At 37.3% G+C, this 22,518-nt stretch overlaps 1 protein-coding gene across 12 annotated transcripts in view; it reads right to left on the minus strand.

Moving 5' to 3' along the window:
* The window catches only part of Kansl1l (KAT8 regulatory NSL complex subunit 1 like), a 96,504-nt gene that overhangs the window by 69,263 nt on the left and 4,723 nt on the right, over positions 1-22,518 (minus strand). For 8 of the 12 annotated variants that reach the window (XM_036173526.1, XM_036173527.1, XM_036173525.1 and 5 more), the window contains exon 2: positions 14,087-15,206. In XM_036173526.1, the coding sequence (XP_036029419.1) occupies positions 14,087-15,177 (1,091 nt within the window). In that variant the 5' untranslated portion in view covers positions 15,178-15,206. The other 4 variants (XM_036173521.1, XM_036173524.1, XM_036173519.1 and 1 more) reach the window with 4 other exon arrangements.

The following is a 22,518-nucleotide window of genomic DNA, read 5'->3' on the forward strand; positions in this document are numbered from 1 at the left end:
GGTCATCTTTAAGGAATTGGTATGTTTTATATAGAAGAAAGGAGTAGATGCTCTATGGAAAACCAACGATAAGCAAACAGACAGCACATATGCAGTCCCTCTCCCAGTACCTAGTCATCTTTCTTCTTTCTCTTTTTCTTTCTTTCTTTCTTTCTTCTTTCTTTCTTTCTTTCTGTGTGTTCTTTCTTTCTTCCTTCCTTTCCTTTCTTTCCTTCCTTTCTTCCTTTCTTCCCTCCTTTTTCCTTTCTTCCTTTTTCCTTTCTTCCTTCCTTTCTTCCTTCCTTCCTTCCTTTCTTCCTTCCTTCCTTCCTTCCTTCCTTCCTTCCTTTTTGTGGTTTTTAAGAGAGAGTCATACCTGTACTTCCAGCTAATCTCAGACTCACCTTATAGCCCCAACTGCTCTCAGGTGCATGATCCTTCATACTCAACATTCAGAATGCTGGATTCTAAGTACTCACTAACACATTCAACTTTTTGGTAACAGAACTCTGAGCCCTTAGCAGAACAGCTGGAGACTCTATTTTTCAATCTGAAATGCTTTGAAATCTTAAGTTTCAAAGTCTGACTATAAAGAGGTAAGCCAAGATAATTTGTGCATTTGCTAGACCTTGCCTTTAAATCTAATTGAGTGGCTCCTTAAAACTAGTTGGGTGTGGAAACAAGATGAAATACTAGTGAACCAGTGCAGGCAACAAAATGATCTTAGGGAGATTCCAAGCTAACTGATCTGCAGCAAAATCTGAGCATGCCTAGTTACTGTTAAGTGAGGAAAAATCCTATGTATATGAAGGTTCCCCTCCTATGACAGCTTAGCATGTATCTTAATCAATATCTCCTTCAAAAATACTTTATGCCATTAGGATCAGTTAACAAGTTCTTAAAGTGTTCACTGTCTGCCAGACATGCTGGCTCATGCCCCTAATCCTGGGACTTAGGGATTTGTAGGCAGGAGGAGAGTGGATCCAAGCCCAGCGTGGGCTAAACAGCAAGATTCTACCCCCATAACCACAAAAATACAATAAAAAAGACAGAAGAAAAGAAATGTGGACTTTAGGAATGCCAATGATAAACAAAATTAAGGGGTGAGAGTATTAAAGAGTTTTCAAATATAAATGAAAGAGTGGTACAATGTGAACCATTGTTTAGTTAACCTAGAACCTAGTTTAGCCCGCAAAACTAACCATGTAAGCTGCCTAAACCAAGCTTCTAGTATGACTTTAAAAGAACTCGCACTTCACCCAGAAAATTGAGTTCACCCTCCTTCTCCCTCTCTCAAGCCCTCTCAACACAAAGGACGAGAGAAAGAAATTGGGGTATATATTTATAGACACTACTGCTACCACCCTTTTTCTCTTGAATAGGATTTGGTTGGGTTTTTGCTTTGTTTTTCGAGACAGGGTTTCACTGTGTAGCCCTTGATATCCTGTAACTCTCTCAGTAGACCAGGCTGGCCTCAAACTCAGATCCGCCTGCCTCTGCCTCCTGAGTGTGGGGTTAAAGGCATGCACCACCATCATCCAGCAAATAGAAAGAATTTTGAGATGTAATGGTCTGTTAAGTTTCTTAACTGTCCTTATACAATTCTTATGTATATTGACAACTATGGACATAGAGAAATAAAAGCATAATGAATTTGTAAAGCAGAATGAAGCATACTTGCAAAGGACAAATCAATAATTCAATAAGCATTCTGAACACTACATAAAGATCCAGCTGAAGGGAAAGTGGAGTTAAAATCCAACAAAAAAGTTCTGAACTTCCAAGTTAAAACAACTCAGATAAAAGTGCCTCTCTTTGGCTAAGGCACTATCTATGTAGACTTACTGGTAGTTCTTCCAAACACTGCTGCAGCTCTAAAGAGAGGAAAAGAGTACTAAAACTACCTCAGCAGCACCAAAACCAAAACAAACAGAAGACGAAATAAAAGTACCTTTGTTCCTTAGAAAAGGTGACTGCAGCCAGGCGGTGGTAGCGAGGCAGAGGCGGGTGGATCCCTGTGAGTTCAAGGCCAGCCTGGTCTACAGAGTGAGTTCCAGGAAAGGCGCAAAGCTACACAGAGAAACCCTGTCTCGGAAAAAAAAAAAAAGAAAGAAAGGAAGGAAGGAAGGAAGGAAGGAAGGAAGGAAGGAAGGAAGGAAGGAAGAGAAGAAGGGAAGGGAAGGGGAAGGGGGAGGGGAGGGGAGGGAAGAAGGGAAGGGAAGAAGGAAAGAAGGGAAGGAAAGGGAAGGAAAAGAGAGAAGAGAAGAGAAGAGAAGAGAAAAGAAAAGAAGAGAAGAGAAAAGAAAAGAAAAGAAAAAAAAGAAAAGGTGACAGCAACTTAAGCAAAAAAAGTAAGTCGAGGCATTTCTGGAATACTTTATACCTTCCCAAATAACTTTGTATTCTGCAAAGTAGCTAAACTTACATTGAAAATACTTAAGTGCCAGGCAACAAAAACCCATGGAATTTTAAAATCTGATCCTTAACAATAACTGTTATAAAAATAGTTTTCACTGATGTTTGTACCTAAAATTAACCAGACCATTCTTTAAAGGTTTGTAGCATGCAAGTCCTTGAAGACATTCAATTCCAATGGAGACTAGCTTAAGGAATGATATTTAAAGTATAGTCTAGAGATAGACTTCATTATTCAACTTGTTTTGTAACAAGGAAAATAGCAGAGCGTATTCAACTGAATCTGCAACCTGACATCTTTTGATGTAGCAGGAATATAGGGCAAATTTGAAGTCAATAAACTGAGCTATAGGAGAGTATTTCTACAGAAATTTCAACATTTTGTTTAGATATTTATATGCCACAAAGGCTTTCTCTTTAGTTGTGACTAAGTCTGTGAATATTTAAAAATATTAACATGATTGAAGTGGTTTGGAAATAAGCCAAATTAAATTTCACATAGTCACACCATTCTACTATATAACAAATATACATAATATTCACACTTACATCATTTTTAAAGCAATAAATGTCAATATTGTAAACAAGCTTCGAAATTTTTTACATGCACAAATTCAACTACTGCACTTCCTCAATGCTAAGACAGTACCAATTTAAAGATACACTATAAATAAAATAATAGAAATATGATTTGGAGAAATCCATTAATTGTACTCATGACTTACGTATATTATATACATCCCAGTTTTAGAAACAGTGATGTGGAGCCAGGCATGGTGGCACATTCCTTAATCCCGGTACTCAGGAGGCAGAGACAGGCATCCAATCTCTGAGTTCAAGACCAGCCTGGTCTGCATAGCTAGTACCAGGCCAGCCAGGGCTACATAGTGAGACCTTGTCTCAAAAGATGATAAAATGGACTGATGTTATCAAAAGTACACATTTGGAATCCAAGAAATATTACACTGAAAGTACATATAAATTTTCATTAGCTCTGCTTTCTAAGAATGAAAATTTAGTTTTAAAAACTTAATGGCAGCATTTTCATTAAAAGATCATTTATCTATGGGGTGAGTTCCAGGAAAAGCACAAAGCTACACAAAGAAACCCTATCTCGGAAAAAAAAAAAAAAATCACTTATCAAAAATAGTTTTCCACAGGGCTTAGATTTTTCTAAGACAACATAAAACCATTATTTTTAATAAGATTTATTATGGGAAAACTGGCAAAAATTATACATGATTCTTTGTATAGAGTGTGATGTTTTCTTATACAAGTCAATATGAGGTGATTAAATGAGGCTCATTACAAATCATCCCTTGCCACCACACTCACACTTTACTTGTGACAACACTTAACATCCACTCTCAGCGACTTTCAAGCAATGTCATGTTACATTCAATAGTCCGCATTCTGACAAAAGAGCTCTGGAACTCACTTCTCCTAACTAGAGAGACTGTCTCTGTCACCAGCATCCTCCTCCTCTCTCCCCCACTTCATCCATGACAGCTCTGGTAAGCACTGTTCTACTGTGCCTCAAGACTTCTTTACAGTCTCCTTCTAAGTGAGGTTACACTTTCATTTTTCCATTATTGACTTCTATGTTCAACTACTTAACAAGTGATGTATTTCACTTTTTTAAAAGGCTGAATAATATTCCGTTACATAGTTGATAGTGGATGAATATGAAAATGGTAATGCAGAAATGAACTCAACTTACTGATTTCATTCCCTTTGGATAAATACCCAGAGTAGGATTGCTGGAATAGAGATGTTAGTTGTATTTTGAGCTTCCTGAAGAAATTTCTTTTTTCCATAATGACTGTACTAATGTACATTATCAACTGTGCAAAGTTTTCCTTTACTCTGTACTCCCTCCCTTCAGCACTTGTAACCCTTCTCCTAAGCACACTGACGTACACATGTAAGACGGTATTGGTGGTTTTCTAAGTAGTACTGCTGAGCTGCATTTACTTTGTTTTGAAGTACCTGTTGGCCATCTGTAAGTCTTCTTTAGAGAAAAGTCTACTCAGGCCCTTTGATCACTTTTAATTGTTTCCTTGTTCCTGTTTGTCTGGCTTGAATATGTAGTTTGACCATTAACTTGTTAGATGTATGGTTAGCAAATATTCTCTCCCATTCTATAGGCTGTTTATATTGTTTCTTTTGTTGTGCATCACGTTTCAATTTAACGCACTCCCATTTATCTGTTTTTTGCATTTGTTTCCTGGGTTTTAAGGCCAGACCCAGAAAATCTTTGCCAAGACTGTGCATCAAGCTTCTTCTCTCCACTTTCTCATGGGAGTTTTACATCTTCATGTCTTATGTTTATATCTTTAATTCATTTTAAATTAGTGTGGAAATATGAAATGGCATAAGGATTCAATTCTATTATTCTGCATGTAGATGTCCAATTTTCCCAACATTTAAGAGATTATCACTTACTATTTATATGCTCCTGGCATCTTTCTCCAAGATGAACCGGACACAAATGAGTAGTTTCCAGAGAAAGAACTGAAGAATAAGATTACAGGCATCTGCCACAGTGCCTATAATTAGAGTTATCTTCCCATTTATTTGTGTCTACTTTGATGTTTTTATTAATATTTTATAGCTTTTAGTATACATCTTTCACTGCTTTTATTGAAGTCAATCCTAAATTATCTTTGTTTTCATGCTACTGTCAAAGGAACTTTTATTCTTGATTGCATTTTCAGTTTAGAATTAGTGTATAGAAACAGCACTGGTTTCTATACATTGATTTTTATATATACCTAGTTAGCTGATTTCATATTTCTAACAATTTTCAGGGTACCTGTTTTTCCCACAAGATCATAGCACTTCTAAACAGCCTATTTAGCATCTTCCTTTTGCATTTGTATGTCCTTTTCCCTGATTTGGCTAGGAATTCCAGTCTTGACTGGGAAGCAGCAGGGTTCTGCAGATTCAATGTCCATGCCCTCTTAGACTTCCTATGCTGAAGCTCAACAGCAGTGTTGTGATTCTAAGAGGTAGTCATTTGGAAATAACTGGGTCTGCTTTCATCTCAGGACAGGTGTCCTTGCAAGAGGCCAGTGGACTTGTCCACTCCCAGTACCATGTGAAAACCTAGCTAGAAGACAAGTGTCATGTATGAAGACATTTCCAAGAATTCAATCTGCAAGTTCTTTGACCTGAAGGCTCCCTAACCTCCAGAAATACAAGTAATAGTATCATACATTTCCTGGTCTAAAAATGTTTCATTATACCTGCCTGAACAATAAGTACCCTTGTCTTGTTCCTTATCTTAAAGGAAAGCTTGCAAGTTTACTATTACTAAGATATTATCTGGGAGCTTTTCACATGTTAGTCTTATAAGATACATTTCTTTTATACCTAAATTGTAATTTTAACCAAGAATGAATGTTGAATTGCTTCAGTTTTTTCCCATTTATTGAGATGATCATGTAAAGTTCTGTTCTTGTTCTGTTAACTTAATACATTCATCAATTTGCATATTGCATCATCTTTGCATCCAAGGAAAAAATTCCATTAAATAATGGCTCATGATTATTTTAATTGATGAATTAAATCCTTTAAATGAATTGTTTTTGTAAAAGGTTTTGCATTTATATTCATTACAGATACTGGCCATTGTTTCTGGCTGATTTTTATTATTTCTTACCTTACACTAACAGGGCTAATTTATTCGTTTCTGACTTCCTTACGTCTTAACATTACTTCACATCTTTTTTGTAATGTAAGCATTTCTATAAACCTCCTTATTAGTAACAGCTTTTGCTATATTCTGTATGTTCTGGTACGTTGTTTTCCACTTTACTTTCTCTAAAGATATTTTACAATTTCTCTGTAAATTCATTGATCTGTTGGCTTTTTAGGAAAATGTTTAATTTCCATTTATTTGCCAATTTTCCCAAACTTTTACTCATTTCTAGTTTCATTCCATTTTAAATGTAAAAGGTTCATGATACAAATTTTTTGTTTAGTTTTTTTATTATTCTTCTGCTTATAAAAGTGTGGCTTCAGGCACCACGTGCCATAAAGAACAAGTGGAGCCAGAGACAACTTGTGGAAGGCAGGCAAGAGTCAGTCCTTTCCTTGCACTGTGGATTCCAGGAACTGAACTCAGGTTGTGAGGCTTGCCAGACAAGCACTTCTGCCCAGGAAGCCATCTCACTGGCCTTAGAGATACAATTTAAGTCTTAAACTTGTTAGGGTTTATTTTCTGTACTATCTATAATGTGTCCTGAAGAATGTTCCTTGTGTGCCTCAAAAGAATGTACGTTCTGCTGCTGCTGGATAGAATGGTCTGTTAGGTCGGTCCATTTGATCCAAAGTGTAGCTCAAGTCCAGGGCTGGCTTTTAGATAGTCTATATGGATGATTCACCTACTGTTGAATGTGACTTATTAAAATCTATTGTTACTAAACTAGTACATTTTGTCAAATACATTCAAATTTGCTTCATACAGACAAGTATGAGTAGTGTACACCTGCAAGCCCAGCACCTGAGACATAAATTCAGGATATTGAATTCAGTGTCAGCCTAGGGTATACACTAAATTCCACACCAGCTTGGGCTACATAGGGAGATCTGATTTCAATTTTTTTCCTTTTGCATTAGTTACCCCAAAGTTGGGTATGTGTATATTTGTAATTTTCTATCTTTTGATAAACTACTTACCAGTACATAGTGACCTATTTTTGTTTTACAGGTTTTGTCTGTTTTTTTCTGCTATGAGTATTGCTAACCCCTGCTCTCTTCTAGTTTATATATTCATGGAGTATCTTTTTTTAAACTCCCTGTACTTTGTGTCCTTTTAAAGCTGAAATCTCTTATTGAGGCATTTATAGTTGGGCCTTTGTTTTTCCTCAGTCCGTTCAGCAATTCTTGTCTTAAGAATTTAATCTTTTACATTCAAGAATTAACTATTAATTAAATACAGATTTCTTAGTGCCATTTTCATCATTGCTATTTTTAAAATATAGTCTCTTTGTTCTTCATGATCTAGTGATTTTTCTGTTGGGCTTTGATTCCCTAATCTTTTCTGTAGTATGAGTTTTTGCATGTGGTAACCATGAGACATAAAAATGATTCAGCTGTGAGTCTATTTTAAGCTGGAAACAAATGTACTAGTTGTTACTATTCTATAATGAAGTAGCTGACACTTGGTACCCTGTGAAGAAAAGAGGTTTATTTTAGCTGATGTTTTTGATAAAAGTCCAAGACTGGCGATCCAGTTATTGCAACCCCTTCTGCTTCTGGTGAAGAATTCCATTTGGCTGTATTATATCATGCCAAATGGCATCACTATGGTAATGATGAAGTCAGGTATCCTAAGGTGAGATTAGAAGCCAGTGAAACCATGAGGAATTACTCTTCTTATTTTACAGCAACCCTTGTAAGAATTACCTTAGGGCATGACCACATGACCTCCTAGTAAGAGCCCCTCCCAAAGCTCACATTCTCTCACCGTGCCACACTAGGAACACATGTATTCTTAGGGAAACATACTCACACAGACATAACCTCAATTGCATACAAAAGCTCCACACTTTTACTCCTCTCTCATTTCGTGACTTGTCATCACAATGATACTTTTATATTCTGTAGCCACTATAAACTAATATTGCTAGTCCTTGACATTGTCCTACCTTCACAATAAAGACTTAGGTTCTTTCTACATCACTATTATAGCACATTAGCATAAATCAGAATTCTGACTTGATTACTTACTTTGACCACCAACTGGCTGTTACTAATTAACTTTTCTTTCAGCTTGAAGAATCACTTTTATGATGATATACATATATGCACATATATACATATATATACATATACACATATATATATACAGGTTTACTGGTGGTACACTCCTCAGCTTGTTATTCTGTCTTCATGTTTAAAGGATAGCTTTGCTGGGTGAAGTGTTCTTACCTGGAAGTTTATTTGCCTCTGAGCCTGGAAAACCTTTTGAAAATCTGATGACAGCTTCCCGAGTCCCACCTCTTGCCACATTCAAGAGCCCGCCAGTGCTTTGTTGTTCATGTAGTATGTGTTATATGTGGGTGTTTACACGCCTCAGGACAAGTGTGGCACTCAGAGCACTACTGCTGGAGCCAGTACTTTCTACCGTGTGGGCTCCAGGAACTAATCAAGTCTTTCTCACCTGCAAAGCCATCTCACCAACCTGCCAGTGGTGTCTTCGTGACTTCCTCTAGGCTTTCTTCTTAGTTTCTTCTCTAACACGATTTTCCCAAATAACTTTGCATTTCACAGTCTCTTCTGCTTGACCACGTCTCCTCTGTGCCTTCTGCTGCAGTGTTCATTTCTTTCATTCTACTGCTCAGTTCAAAATTGTTTGGTTCTTTATTTCAGTCTCTCTGCTACACTTAAGAATTATTCTCCTGGTTTCACTGTCCATATTCTCTCATGCTTTGCTGAGCTTCTCTAAAACAATTCTGGAGTCTTTTCCAGGAAGTTTATTCCTTGAGGTCAGTTACTGAAAAAGTGTTGCACCTGTTCGGTGGTATCTTGTTTCCTGTTTTATTTTTTTCCATGCTTCTTGCTCTGCATGACATACACATCTTGGATGGCCTGCTCTTTTACTCTTCATCAACTGGTGCCAGTGCGTGCCACGATAGCTGGCATCGAGGTGACAGGCAACGGCTCTGGTTCAGCAGAGGCAGAGCTCAGACCCTTAAGTCTGCTGCCTGAGGCCAGAGTAGCAAAGACTACAGACAGGTTCTCATCATCTAAGGTTGGGTGTCCACTGAGGTAGCAAGGGCTATTGTGCTCTTTAGTAGGAAGTCTGGTGGGTTCTTTCTGGCCTTTTATCCACCTGAAAAGTCATGGTCAAGCTCCCTCTTGGAATTGAATCTGCTTGCAGATGTGCCTTCAGTAATGGTGTCAGTGATGTTTCAAGCATGACATCTAGAAAGCAGCCATAGATCTGAGGCATGAGCATGGCCCTATGTTGAAGGATTGTTCGTTTTTAAGTGAAATAAGGATAGTAACAACTACATCCCATGGCTGACAGAACTAAATGAGGTGTCACATATAATTAACTAACAAAAGGGCAGCATGAAAATAATTTGTACTTAATAACTACCCTAGTTCTCACATCCAAGCAAACTTCAGTTATAATGACATCAGAACACCACAAGACAGGAATGCTCACTCTGTCACATTTTACTCATTATAAAAAATAATACAGGGCTGGAGAGATGGCTCAGCAGTTAAGAGCACTGACTGCTCTTCCAGAGGTCCTGAGTTCAAATCCCAGCAACCACATGGTGGTTCACAACCATCTGTAGTGAGATCTGGTGCCTTCTTCTGGCCTGCAGGCATACATGCTGTACACAAAGTAAATAAATAAATCTTTATATATATATATATATATATATATATATATATAAATAAAATAAAATTTAAAAAATACACTAGTTCTATATCAATTACTAAAAGTAATACTGTTTCTAATTCTATACTGATTATCCATTTTGGAGAATTTTTTAAAATGACAGACTATTTCTGCCTAAAATTATATCCAGGAATTTGTATCAATTCAGAAACATTAACAGATCCCAAGAAATTTGAAATTGTGCTCCATGTGACTGTTTAAAGTCAAATTAAATGGAAAACTTAGTCCTTCTAGCAGATCATCATTCACTGCAGATGAAATCATGTGTTTTCTATTTACTTTGTTATAATACCAGCTTGAAAAGATTATGAATCTCTTATGATCATATTCTCTCTTGTCAAAAATAAAAACCAACCAACCAAATAAACAAACCCACAGCAGGTCAAAGGCATGCTTGTAATCTAGCAGTTAGGAAGCACAGGCAAGAGTATACAGAGTTCAAGGCCATCCTTGACTACATAATGAGTTCAAGGCAGCTCGAGCTACCTAAGACCAATCTCAACTCTACCTTCTTCTATAAAGCAGCGTACCACTTTACATGACTCACAACTACACATACAAAACCAGTGAGGGTATCCCATGTAATCTCTTAAAAGTTCAGACTTTAATTACATTCAAAGATAGAAAAAAATGCTTATTTATGCCTAATTGGTATTACTATTCCTACGTGTTTTCCCCAGAAAGTAGAGTAACTTACTTTTAAGTATGTTTAGTACTCCATCCATATCCATAGATACTGTAACATCTGCAGATTCAACCAATCACAAATTGTAACAATTGAGAACTTAAGAGCTGTATGAAGCCCTATTACAAACCAAATGTACAGAAATTTGGGAAATATCCTCTGGGAAACTACTTCCATACATAACATGTGGAGTTTTTCTCCTTGTTTTTATCCCTACAAACTTAGTATAACAACTATTTACATGGCATTTACATTGTTTTAAGTATAATTAATCTAGAGATGGTATAAAGTATATAGGAAAATGTCACAGTTGCACATAAAACACCATTTTATATAATAGACTAAAGATGGCCTATGGATTGGAGTATTTGCAGAAGATCCTGAGGCTGACACTTAGCATATCTGACTCACACATATAGCTTAAGAAACGAAAACATCTTAAGATATCATTATCTCAGATTTCAAGTCCTATTACAGAACTATTATAATAAAAGCAGCATAGGCCTGGCAGAAAACAGATATGAGGTGGTTAATGCATACCTTTAATTCTAGCATTCAGAAGGCAGAGGAAGGCAGATCTCTGTGAATTGGAGTCTAGCCTGGTCTGGATAGTGAGCTTCTGGCCAGCCCCATCTACATAATTAAATTCTGTCTCAGAAAACACACATACACACACACACACACACACACACACACACACACACACACACACACACACGTTGATCAACAGAGTAGAACTGATGAGCCAGACATAACTCCACATACATACAAACACCTGATTTTTGACAAAGAAACCAAAAATATATACTGAAGAAAAGACAGCATCTTCAACAAAAGGTGCTGGTCAATCTGAATAGCTGCATTTAGAATGTAAACAGATACATACATATCTATCACCCAGCACAAAACTCAACTCTAAATGGATCAAGGCCCTGAATGAAAGACCCGACATACCCTGAACCTTACAGAAGAGAAACCAAACCCGACAGAAGAGGAAGTGGGGGATAAGTCTGAACTCATTGTCACAGGAAAGGATTTTCTGAACAGGACGCTGATAGCAAAGGCGTTAAGAACAACAATAAATGGGACCCCATGAAGCTAAAAAGCTTCTGTAAAGCAAAGGACACCATCATTCAAGCAAAGTGGCAGCCTGCAGAATGGGGGGGAAATCTTTAATTATACATCTGTTCAAAGATTAATTTCAATAATATATAAACAACAACAAAAAAAACTGAACATCAAGAAAATAACCCAATTAAAACTGAGATATAGAACTAAACAGACAGTCCTCACAAGAGAAAACACAAATGACATCCTTAATGTTTTCAAAATGTTCAACATCCTTAGCTATCAGGGAAGTGCAAATTAAAACTATTTTGATATTTCATCTTACCCCAGTCAGAATGGCCAAGATCAATAACACAAATGACAGCATATGCTGGCCAAGATGCAGGGAAGGGGGAACATTTATTCACTGCTGATGGAAGTGCAAACTGATACAGTTCCTATGGAAATCAGTGTGGTGCTTCCTCAGGAAGCTGGGAGTAGATCTACCTCAAGATCTAGGCATACCACTCCTGGGAACTTGCTCATGCATGGTCACTGCTTTTCTATTCATAATAGCCAGAAATTGGAAACAGCCTGGATGTCCATCAAGTGATGAGAGGATAATGAAAATGTGCTGCGTTTACACAATAGTTTATTATTCAGTTATTAAAAAAAATAAAAATCATGAAATTTTCAGACAAATGGAGTCTGCTAAAAACAAGCATCCTGACTGAGGTAACCCAGGCCAAAAAGACAAACATTGAATGTTTTCTCTTATATATGGATGCTAGCTTTTAACTTTTAGATGTTTGTGTTTTAATATGAATAACCACAGAGATTAAGTAGCTATTGAGGGACCAGAGGAGAGGAGGACCCTTGCAAGCAAGGAGAAATAGAGTGTGATGTTACAGAGGGACAAAAGGCGAACCAGGATAGGAGAATTAAATTGAGAGGAGGAAAGAAAGGCAGGGTAAAGGAGGGAATCTGGAGAAACAATACTAATGGCCTTTTGAAAAGCCATATGGGAACTTCCTAGGGTAGAATATATGAAAGGAATTTAAATGGAGTCAACATATAATGGGAGACAATGTCCCGACTAGATATACCACCAAGTAAAACCTCCAGTGTCAGGAATGGGTTAAATCTATTAAGTCATTGGCCAAAGAGGCCCCATAGACTCCCTCTCCCCAATAAAATATTGCCAAGGCTATTGTTTATTCTCCATAACCTGAGAATAAGGCATATCTGCTGAAGACACAAATTACTCACGTCATCAAACATGGAGAAATGAAGCTGGTGTATAACCAGAAGCTCTACCCCTATTGCTAGTGTTCATGGTGCTGGAAGGTACTCTGCATGCCACTGGAGGAAGCAGTCATCAACTTCACCTGGCTACAAACAACAAACCCGCAAGATGCACTGGTGCAACAGTAGCCTAAATGCTATACAGGCAGCTGTCAACTATTTGATTGGGTTGAAGGCCCGCTCCATGACGTGGAACCCATACCTGACACTGCTAAAGTGGCCAAGAACCTGAGACTAGACAGGCGACAGGCCTAGGGCAAAACCTACTACTACCCTTCTGTTAAAGGAAGACGGCAATAAAATGACTCCTAATGACTTGTCCTACTGCGATACCCACAGGGCACTCACTCGGCCCTCCCTCCTCAGAGGAGCATCTTCTTGCAGAAGATGGTGAGTAACAAACAGACCCACAACTGGATAATGTGTGGACTGAGAGACTTTGGAACACTCAGCCCTAAATGGGATATCTCCATCAAACCCCTCCCCCTCAGGACTCAGGGACCTATGGAGAAGAGAAGGCAGAGAGATGGTAAGCGCCAGCGGTGGTGGATGACTCTGAAGAAACAACATCTTCCAGACACAGCAGGACTGATACACACAGAAACTCACAGAGACTGTCAGCGTCACAAGACCACAGATTCAAGCCAAAGTCCCAGCATTGACAAGGGAAAGCAGACACAAAGTTTAATCTCTAACCAAGAAGCTATTTACAATCCATTCGTGCTGGGAAATGGAAAATCAATTTTCTCCAAAGCAGTGTTACTGGGTCTATGAATCACACTCTCAAGAAAGGTCCCATTCCCAGAAATAGTTGGCCAACACAAAATGTACTCCATCGTGGTGGTGGTGGTGGTGGTGGTGGTGGTGGTGGTGGTGGTGGTGGTGGTGTGTGTACCTTTTGTTTTGTTTTGATAAAATTTGGCTTATTTTCTTTTTCCAGTTTTTCGTCTTTTTCATTTTTGTTGTTTCTTCTCTTTTATTTTTTGAAAAAGAGAAAGAACATGAAGTTGGGTGATAAGGAAGTAGAGAGGATCTGGGAGGAATTGGAGGAAGGAAAATCATATGATCAAAATGGGTAGGAAAAAAGAAAAACATTTTCGTAAATTCACCAGTTTTATGACTTAAAGATCATGGCAGTATTTCAGAAAACCTACTTTCTTATAACAGATCTTGAAAGCAAGATGATTGCTACTGTATACAGAATAGAAAAAAATCTAGTAATTTGCACTTACACTGCCACATTTTTTCTAATAGTATATTCATCCAACTCGTCATCTGAGCTGCTATCGGTGGCATCAGAATCCAGACCTTCTTCCACATGAGACAACAGCCCTGTAGCAGACAGGGCAAATCTTTGGATTTCTGCAGCTGTACACTGAGTAAAGCCATTGTTTGTATCATCCCAAAACTTATCGTCTGAAGCCAATATGTTGACTTCCGGCTTAATTTCAGTGTGTTCAAGTAAACTATTCCCCAAAACTGTGGTGGGATCATGAAAGATCTTCATTGTGGGCAGCTGGCGCTTCATAGAAAATTTCATCTGTTGACCATAGTGCTTAACAACATGCTTTGCTAGGAGCATCTGCAAGTGTTTCTGAGTCCGTCTAGCCTGACTGAGTAAAATTTTCTGTTTACTCACACAATGAAGCAAACGAGCATTCACCTCCTCCTCTTTTTCAGCAGCTGAGGAACAAACAGGCATATCTGAGTGACTAGGTCCAACTTTCCTTTGGGTACATTGCAATAAACTCTTTTTAATCTTAGTATCAGTGAATTTACCCAAAAGTGCATTCTTTTGGTACCATTTACAGTTTTGTAGATGTATTTTATCTACATTTTTGTCTTTGGTGAGATTTGAATCCAAAACAATCTGTATATCTTTCATGCACTGGCTTGTGGTATCTGAGAGTTCTTTTTTGATGACCTCATTCTCAGAATGAGGATGGCAGATCTTACTGAGTTGAATACTGCTGCCATTACACAGTACGTTTTTCAGCTTACAGCACTTGGACTCCATTACTTTCTTTTGGTTATAATTCTCATTATATTTATTTAGTGTCGAATTAGAACTCATTAAAAGAACTGTCTGAAAATGTTTTGAAGCCTGAGGGGAGGAAAAATGTTTTAAATTCACAAAATTAGTATTTAGAGTAGGTTCAGGAGTCGGAAATCCCAGCATCTGAGCGAAAGTGTCTCCTCCCTTAAGCTTTTCATCTACAGTTCTTGGACTTTCCATGCACAGCATCTTGTCAGATTCCATGGTACTTGGCAGAGATGAAAAGCAGATACCCTTTGTTGTTGCCTCCTTCAGAGCTGGGGTCATGGCGAATCCTGGAGATAATTACTGGAAGCCTAAAATTACATAAAAAAATACATGATCAAACATCTCAAAAAAAAGCTTGATGCTTATACTTTTGCCAAGGGCAACTTTAGTTTTTGATGTTTCTGATTAAAATGAGCATGGCACCAAAGACTTCCTTTATCTCTCAGCTTCCCACATTATTTCAATAATGAATAAGCTGTTATTCTTCACTCTGATTGTGAGCCTAATATGCACAATCCCAATTAAAGTTGCACATTATTAGACTGGGAATATAGGTCAGTGGGATAGTACTTGTGCAGCAAACCTGAGATCCTGGGTTCCAGCTACAGCAGTACATACAAAAAAAAAAAAAAAATGCTCTTGCACACTATCACATTAAGGGCTTAATGACAAATACATGTGCATCCAAGTACATCTCACAACTATGTTGTTGGCAGAGTTTAGTGAAAGTAAATAGAAAAACTTACGACTTTGAATCTCTTAATCATATTTGAAAATGTAAATCAATCACACAATTGCAAAAATATTTATCTTTATGAAATAGTCACTTTTTCTAAAATGAAGTTCCATTTAGAATTTATTTTTCTCAACTTGAACATTAATAACTAGAATGAAATAAGCTAAGTAACCTGTTAATAAGTAGACCTAAATGAGCACAAAACATGAGTTCATAGTTGTTCAAAAATAACGTGGCAGTGAGAAATCACCTGATCTGAGACATGTATTTTTCCTAAAAATCTAACTGCAATGTTTTTCCATTATCACAAATAGACATTTATTACTTATTATTGTAATATATTCCTTCTACATACAAAATAATGAAAACCATGCCAAAAGACCAGTGAAGATTAATTCCAAAGTTAAACAAATTTCAAAAGAATGAAGCATTACGTTCTGACATACAGAAAAAAAATCTAGTCAGTACCACTTAAACTTACCAACTGGTATACTTAGTGCAAAACTTTACAACATTAACTATTTTAAGTTTTTAATGATAATACAGTGGAACTATTAAATTCCATAATTTTTTCAACACACATAACACACTCTAATATTATGTGCACCCAGATGCTAGCAGTAACTGTACTTCCTTCATTTTTATTTTCCATAAAACTAGCACAAATGATCAAGAAAAAGAAAAGGTGTAAAAAAATTGTTAAAAAAAAAAATTCAGAGGGTTAAGAGCAAATAGCCAAGTAGACAATATCTACAACATATAAAAGAGAATTATTAATAGCTAGGATATATAAAGAACTTCTGCAAATAAATAAAAGACATTAATAAGGTACTTTAGGTGATAATGTCTAGATGGTCATTTTTTTTTCTCTTTTTTTTTTTGTTTTTGTTTTTGTTTTTGTTTTGTTTTGTTTTTCAAGACAGGGTTTCTCTGTGTAGTTTTGGTGCCTGTCCTGGATCTCACTCTGTAGAACAGGCTGGCCATGAACTCACAGAGATCTGCCTGGCTCTGCCTCCCAAGTGCTGGGATTAAAGGCGTGTGCCCCCATGGCCCAGCCAAGATGGCCATTATACTTGATCATAGTAGTAAGAAATGCTTATCAGCAAAGCAAGATCCAAGTTTCCAAACACTAAACTGACCAAAATGATTCCAGTCTGGAACACCAGTTATGATGAGGCAGGAGGAAAGCAAAATTTCTCACATCCACTGAGGGCACAAATTGGTTGGGCAATTTGTACCTAAAGTAGAAAATCTGCTTGTCACAGGTATATGACAATTGTTCTAACACCAAACATTAGTTGAAAACAAATTAAACACAATGGAATAACATAGTGAAGTTAAAAGACTATCACTATGGACAGACTAATGGTAAAAGGACAAAAGACCAGTAGGTACGCACACACACACACACACACACTTTATACTATATAACTACAACACAAACATAAAAGCCTGTCTGTCATGTATATGGATGCTCAAGCTTATACTTAATAAAAAGTGAACTAGAAAAATGCCCACCATACCTGAAACAGTAGTTGCATCAAGTTTCATGAAAGAGAATTAAGAGTGATAGTTTAAGAGGGTTTTCATTTTCATTATAAATTTATGACTTTGGAAAAAAGAACAAATGTAAAATACACAAATGTTAATGGTTAACTTTGTCTCATGTAAAATGTGTTTATAGTCTGCCTTCAAATTTGAATTATCCCAAAATTAATACACTTTTATATAACTAAACAATGAGCTCTAGATAAATACTCACATTCATCCTAAATTTTAAAGGAAAAATGAAAATATGATTTTTTTGTTTGCAAGACGGGGTTTCTCTGGGAAACAGTTCTGGCTGTCATGGAACTCATTCTGTAGAGCAGGCTGGCCTCAAACTCACAGAGATCCGCCTGCCTCTGCCTCCCGAGTGCTGGGATTAAAGGCGTGCACCATCACTGCCGTCAAAACTTTTGATGATCAATATTTTGCAGGGTTTAAGAGGGGCGAAAGGAACCAAAAGTAATGCTTGGTTTTCTAGCTTCAGCACATCCATGGTCGTGACATTTTGGAAACAAGACATACCTGGAAACCTTTTTTTTCCCTTCTTTTTCAAGTCTTGTTAGAGTTGTATTATATTTAAAGAATGTATCTGCCACCCATGTGGAGTCAGCCAATCAAGGCTATTGTTCAAGTAAGAAGTCATAATTAGGCAGTAGTTGGAGAAGTCATGGCATATAAACAGCATTTAAAGCCAAGGAACTGGAGTTTACCTAGGGAGAAGGTCAAAACAAAGGAAAGGAGCCTGCAACAGAGGCTAAGGAACTTCGTAATGGCTATGTGAAGGCAGCTACAAGAGAGGATGGGCCCACAAAGGAGAATGAATATATCATCAGAAGAAACTACAAAATGTCGGGGTATGTATAATCAAGACAACCAAGTATTTAGAATATAGAAGAGGTCAAATAAGAACAGGCCTAAGCAACCAGGGATATGACTTTCTAAGAGATCTGTTGAGAAGTCCCCTGGCGTTTATTTTCGGTCCAGTGTAGTTAATTGTAAATTAAAGATCCACTGAGATCCAGTCTGCTCTAACTTTCCATCTTAGAGAAAGGGAAATACCTAACCCCAACCCTCTCTCCGTCCTTTCTAATCCCCAAGGCACAGCAACACAAGGCAGACCTAGCCACCAGACTATGCAGTATCATTTTATTAAATGTTTGACATCTTATTAAACATTTTATTAGAGTTCATTTTACACAGCTTTCAATTAAAAAGCTTGCAAAGCGCCCTAAGAGGAAAAATAAAGTTTTAAAAGATGGGATCACCAGACAAGGGATTTAAAACAACCATAATTAATAAGCAATGGGCTTTTAATCAAGGGGGAAAAGACAATACACAAGACATAAGTAAGCAAGTAAATTAATGGAAGTCCTAACAAAGAGTCAAAAACAAATTCTATAGATCAAAAACAGAGGCAGGGCACATGAGACAGCTCAGCAGGCAAAGGTGCCTGTCACCAGGACTGAAGGCCTGAGTTCATCCCCCAAGACCCACATGATGAAAAGCAAGAGCACTAACATTAACAAGACCCCAAATCACACTGATCCAGGAAGCGCAGAGAAAACCAAGCAGAACATATGTCAAATCAATTCATATAATTTTAAATCATAATTTATGTCACTTAATAAACACTGTGTTCAAGAATTATATGAAATTATGTTACTTACTGTATAATAGCATGTCCACAACAAATAATACATTTAAAATTATGCACTAAAATATCTTATTTGTATGCATGTGTTTGTGGTGCAGGTTCCATCAAACTCAGGCTCGCATGTACTAGGAGAGTTCTCTCTGACTTAGCTATCCCACCAGCCCCTGATTTTAGTGACAGGTTCTTAAAAGCAGCACTGGATAGCCTCAATTCATAATCCTCCTATGGCAACCTGCATAGTGTGCCTAGTTTGGGGGGGGGGGGCAGGGGGTTGCTGCTTCTTTTTTCCAGACAGGGTTTCTTGGTGTAGCCCTAGCTGTCCTGGAACTCACACTGTAGACCGGACTGGCTGCCAAGTCAGAGATCCACCTGCCTCTGCCTCCTAAGTGTTGGGATTGTACCTAGCTTTTAAAAGAACAGATTTGATTTATGTATTAGATGGAGCTAGAGACCTAAGCCAGGGCTCAGGCATGAAAAGAACTCTGAGCACCATTTCCAGCCTCATGTCAGGTACTTTTCATGACGAATGAAGCTGCACTGGGCTTTGTTTTCATCAACAGTTGGATCCTTGGATATTGTTTGGCCCATGGGAAGCTTTTTTTCTTTTTTTTTCCTCAGGCAGTCTTGCTGGGTAACATGGACTCACTATGGAACTCTTAATTCCCATACTCTTGCCTCTATAGGAGTGAGCCCCTATGAGTGACTCATACAACAGGCTTTTAACAAAACTTCTTGAACACCATCCCTAAATGATAAAACTGCTCAAAATGTTTAACAAAGGAGATTTATGAGACATTTTCTTGCCACGTTGTCAGATAAAAAGGTTAGAAAACATTAACACAGAATGTAACTGCCTAGGAGAAATATGATATGAGCTACATATGTTATTTTAAACTTATTACCAGACATTTTAAAAATAATTATTTCATTTAGCAAATGAAAATATATCATGTGATCAAAATAAAAATTTCTTAATGAGCCTATATATAAATATAAAACATATATCCTTTACATATAACAAATCTTCAAAACCATGAGTTTCTTTCCCACCATCTTAATGTAGAAAGAGCCTCATTTCAAATGTTCAGGTCAGTGTGGCAAGCAATTACCGTACTAGTACAGTGCAGGATGTATTCTTCCTTAAATAACCAGGAATCAACCATTAACTACAAGATTTCAACCCACAAATCTTAACCAAATATATATATATATTAGGCACCTACAATAGTCTAGGCAATACAGAGAAAAGAAACTCCAACTATTTTCTAAAAAACATCTTGATCAGTTTCTAACTACACACTGGGAGATTTCATCCTAGCTAAATCTAAAAATATCTAACTACAAAAATATTGGGTTCTCTGATTCCAGACACTCCTACCGTTGGTAAGGATTGTTTTGTGTATACTCTAGATACTCAAGTCTAATGTGGCAGTAGAGTAATTTAGTCTAACAACCTTGAAGGAGAAAAAAATGGGAATAATAAAACTTTTTATCTGTCAAAGATACTCACTAAAATATCAAGCTAATGGTATTTTTTAAGTGGATACTACAAGCTTAAAAACTGCCTACAGTCTTTGAAAGAAAGCAGCTGTACAGTCTTGATTCTCTGCAAAGGCAAGAGCTCCTCATAATCCAAAATCCAGTTCTACTTCATTTTCACAACCAATTGGTTTGTCAGCTTTCCTTTAACTTAAATTCATTAGTATCTTGGCAAACAGAAATTCTGTGGTTTTATGAGTAGCATTTATAGATGATCTGTCAAGTACATAAACCTTCAACAAACAACCCAGATCCAAATATATACTATTCTTACAAGACTCGGAAAAAATACCAATAATACTTTCTGTAGGACAAGCAAAAACTTATAACTTAAATAATAAACACTTTACAGTCACTTTTTCTTTCTTTTAGTATATATTAGTTGTATTGTTATTTTTTTTGTAGTTGTATTATTATAAAACCAAATTAATCCAGCAAGAACAATGAACTGGATTATACTGTTAAATCTACACCATAAATTCTAAAATTTGAGTCTACAAATTAATCCAAAAAGCATTCGCATTACTTATTTTGAAATTATACTATTACAAATAGGTTTTACCCTGTCCCCAGGATGTTTTCATAGTAGCTCAAGCTGTACTTTTAAGATTCATAATACATTCATATTTGAGTCTGGTGTTAACTAAAAGTAATCTAATCCTCTAGAGATCATGAAATATAGGAAAAGCAGTTATCTTTCAAAACTTGCATGTACATGGGGAGATAACTGCCAAGACAATATATTACGACTGAGTTGGTTCAGACACTTAGTAATCAAATCTTTACAAATTAACAACTTACATATTGCAAATGATTTTTGACATTTCCTGAAGAAAATTATTTAAATACCTTCACACTGGAATTTAATAATCTAGATAAGAACCACTGGTCCTCCTGAAAAATGAGTATTAAAATTAACTCTGATTGCCTATCTCTCCTAGTGCTCCAGATTTTTGTTGTGCTTTCTATTCTAGAATGCATATAAGCATTCCATATTGTCTTTGGAAAATACTCTCTCAGGTTTGAAACCTGAACATTATATGTACGTTTAACCTTATTCTCTTAAATGCAGAGTAGAAGACACAAATCCACCTATAAAAATAAAAACTACAATGGGCAGTGGTGGCACACACCTGCAATCCCAGCAGCACTTGAGAGGTAGAGGCAGGCAGATCTCTTTGAGTTCAAGGCCAGTCTGGTCTACAAAGAGTTTCAGGACAGCCAGAGCTGTTACAGCATAGAAAAGACATTTCCTGGTGAGTATTTACTCAGGGTGGAGAATTGAGCTTGCTTTACCCAGCAGAGCTGCATAAGGGGATGATTGGACTACTGGCATGGTTACCAGGTGTGTGGGGGAGGTCTTTTGCCCCACCTCTTGGCATTGTTATAAAAAACACTTTTGAAGAGAAAGGGGCTGGTGGATTTTGATCCAGGTCCTCCCGAAGCTATCCTGTGTTTCTCTGTCTCCTCTCTGCTATCTTTCTATCTAAAAGTTTATTCCTCTCTCCTCCTCATAGGAACCCTTGAAAAGGTGGGAGCTGGCCTCCACATCACAGAGAAACCGTTTCATAAAACCAAAACAATAAAAATACGAAATACAAAACCTACCAACAGTATTTGAAAGGGATTCAGAAGCAGGGCCAAATCTTATTCCACATATATTACTTAACCCATGACAATAAGGAAAAGTAACAAAATGTGAGATTCTCTTTTTGTCTTTACACTTATTTAGTGTGGGTGGGGTGGGGGGTGGGGTGGGGGGTGGGGGTGGGGTGGGGTGGGGGGGTGGGGTGGGGTGGGTGGGGTGGGTGGGGTGGGTGGGAGTGTTGCTATGGCAGAGGTCAGAGGACAACTAGTCGAAGTGGGTGGTTCTCTCTTTCCAATATTTGGGGTCCAAGGATCCAGCTCAAGTCATCAGACTTGGTGGCAAACACTCTTATCAAATGAGCCATCTCAGTGGCCCGAGTTGGACTTTCTAACATTACTAAAAATATAAGAGAATTCCAATTTTCTAACTTGTCCTTATAAAGGCAAAAGACAAAAATACAGAAACACCAAGGAGAATGAGTTCATATTGGTTGAATTTTTATCTCATAGCACTAGAAATCAGGGGAGGGAGAGATGGCTCAGGAGTTACAAGCAC

Source organism: Onychomys torridus, chromosome 23 (assembly GCF_903995425.1).
Source record: "Onychomys torridus chromosome 23, mOncTor1.1, whole genome shotgun sequence".
Classification (NCBI taxonomy): Eukaryota; Metazoa; Chordata; class Mammalia; order Rodentia; family Cricetidae; genus Onychomys; species Onychomys torridus.